The sequence below is a fragment of the Cyprinodon variegatus genome, unplaced genomic scaffold, assembly GCF_000732505.1.
Source record: "Cyprinodon variegatus isolate N-32 unplaced genomic scaffold, C_variegatus-1.0 Scaffold1366, whole genome shotgun sequence".
Classification (NCBI taxonomy): domain Eukaryota; kingdom Metazoa; phylum Chordata; class Actinopteri; order Cyprinodontiformes; family Cyprinodontidae; genus Cyprinodon; species Cyprinodon variegatus.
Genome location: NW_015151819.1, coordinates 2,244 through 4,277, shown reverse-complemented (window position 1 = coordinate 4,277; position 2,034 = coordinate 2,244). Strand labels below are relative to the sequence as shown.

The window sequence follows — 2,034 nt, the reverse complement described above, 5'->3', positions numbered from 1 at the left end:
GGTCTTTAGGAGCCCCCCCTCAGTCTCCTCAGCAGGAAGAGTCTGCTCTGACCTTTCTGATATACACGCAAACCTGAGGAAAGGTCTTAATCAGAACATTAAAAAGACCAGAGATCAGCTCACTGAGACCAGATGAAACACTGCTGTGGTCCACCTTCCTTTTCTATCATCAGCCCCTCCAGGAGGAAGGAGAGAGCAGCCTGACACGACACGTCCACTTCGGCAAGAAGCCGAGGCACAGAATAGGTCTGCAGCGTGGCCCAGGTCCAGCGCTCCACTCACACACACACACACACACACACCAAGCGTGACCTGTCTAAATGACTGAGAGATGGAGATAAAGACCCAGAGTAACAGAGGTGGAGAGCAGGAGTAATGCAAGCATTCTGGCCCGGGTTCAGGAGTTTTCTTCAGGCCCAGGAGGTTTTATTTGGAACAATCTGTTTCCATGATATGGTCAAAGTTTCAGATGGAAAAATCTAATAAAGCAACTGAAAATAAAAGGTTGTTGGTTTGCAAATATCAGATTTACCTTAGTGTTGCATTTGTAAACAGGATGAGTGATGGTCTCTACGAAGTGGTGCCTCATGCAGCGCTCTGGGTCAGTGTCAACCAGCTGCTGGTGCCCCTTATCACCAGCCTTGCTGCTGCTGGCAGCCTGAACGAAGCCCAGTAGGGGACAACAGATCAGGACCAGCAGGAGTCCGGAAGGAGGGCCGGCAGAGATGGACGGTTTCATGGCTGTGACACCCTGACGCTGCGCAGGTGGCCAAGGCGTCAGAACCGCTGTCCCTCTGGCTCTCTCCCACCTGGCTTAGCAGAGTCTCGCTCTTCTTATTGCGTCCCTGATGCTGTTCAGCAGCCTGTAGGGAAAGAGGGGGGCAGGTGTTCAGGCCACTCCATCCCTCGCTGCCTCAGTCCATCTCAGTCTGAAAGAACGAAGAAAACACAAAGACATGGTTTCAAACAGAAGGTCAGAAAATGGCAGAACTGGAAAAGTTTATTTATTTCATCAAAGGTGGTTTATCAATGTTGCTATGGTTACAGGGAGGAGTGTGTGAATGAACAGGTTAATAGGGATGATGTGTGTTTAAGGTGGGTTCATTTTCCTTCCCAGTCAGTTTCAGATCTGCTGTAACTTAACTAATGACCTGTTAATGTAATTCCCTGTATTTTAGATGGTCCCTAAATTCAGGAGAAAACATTATTTTTGAGGATTTTGATGGAAAGCACCTTTGACCATGACTTTTTCCTGCCTCACAGTGTCACTTGCATTTTGTTCAGGGATTTGACTAGGCCGTTCTAACACAGTGAAGATACTTTGACCTAAACATTTCCGTTACATCTGTGTGTGTGTTTAGGGTCCCTGTCCTGCCGTAGGGTGAACCTCCATGCTGTGTCTGCTGCAGCCTCTAGCAGGACTCCTCTGATTTCTATTCAGCTCCATTCATCTTCTCCTCACCTCTGTGCTGCTGTCTGTGCAGCAGGACAGCTTCAGTGGGATGTAGAACTGATGCTGACTCCATCAACAGATCCTTCTACCTGAGCTGTGCTTCTAACCTTTATTCTGATCTCAATCAAGCTAAGAATTTATGAATAAATTTATTTAAGACTAGAAAACTGTTCATAAAAACTGAACATTTTTTTTTTATTTTAGTCTTTCGTCTGGAAAATGAGAGGCTAACTTGGCTAATTTGGTTCTGGATGTGCAGAGCAGCTCTAACTGTGAACATTCTTTGACACTCTAGAATTCCAGCTCTACTTTCTAGGAATCTGGTCAAATTTATTTTTTATGTCAGGGTTCTGCAGCTTCTCTACTGTTACCCACTCCATCCAGACAGTGTCTTGCCCACAGGAGTAAAAGGAGTAAATCATGATAATCTAATTATTAATAAAATAACTCCAATTCGGGAAAAAGTTAAAACGATTAAATGTGGTCTGTCTAACATAAAATCTCTTTCCTCTAAAAGTCTGCTAGTTAATGACTTGATTTGTGATAATCACATTGACTTGTGTTGCCTTACAGAAACCTGG

General features: G+C 45.1%; 1 protein-coding gene across 1 annotated transcript in view; it reads right to left on the bottom strand.

Annotated features, from left to right (window-relative positions):
* The window catches only part of ndp (Norrie disease (pseudoglioma)), an 8,816-nt gene extending 7,891 nt beyond the window's left edge, over positions 1-925 (bottom strand). The window contains exon 1 of the mRNA XM_015402557.1: positions 533-925. Coding sequence (XP_015258043.1) covers positions 533-739 — 207 coding nt within the window. The 5' untranslated portion in view covers positions 740-925. The remainder of the gene's footprint in view (positions 1-532) is intronic.
* Between the last annotated feature and the right edge of the window lie 1,109 nt (positions 926-2,034).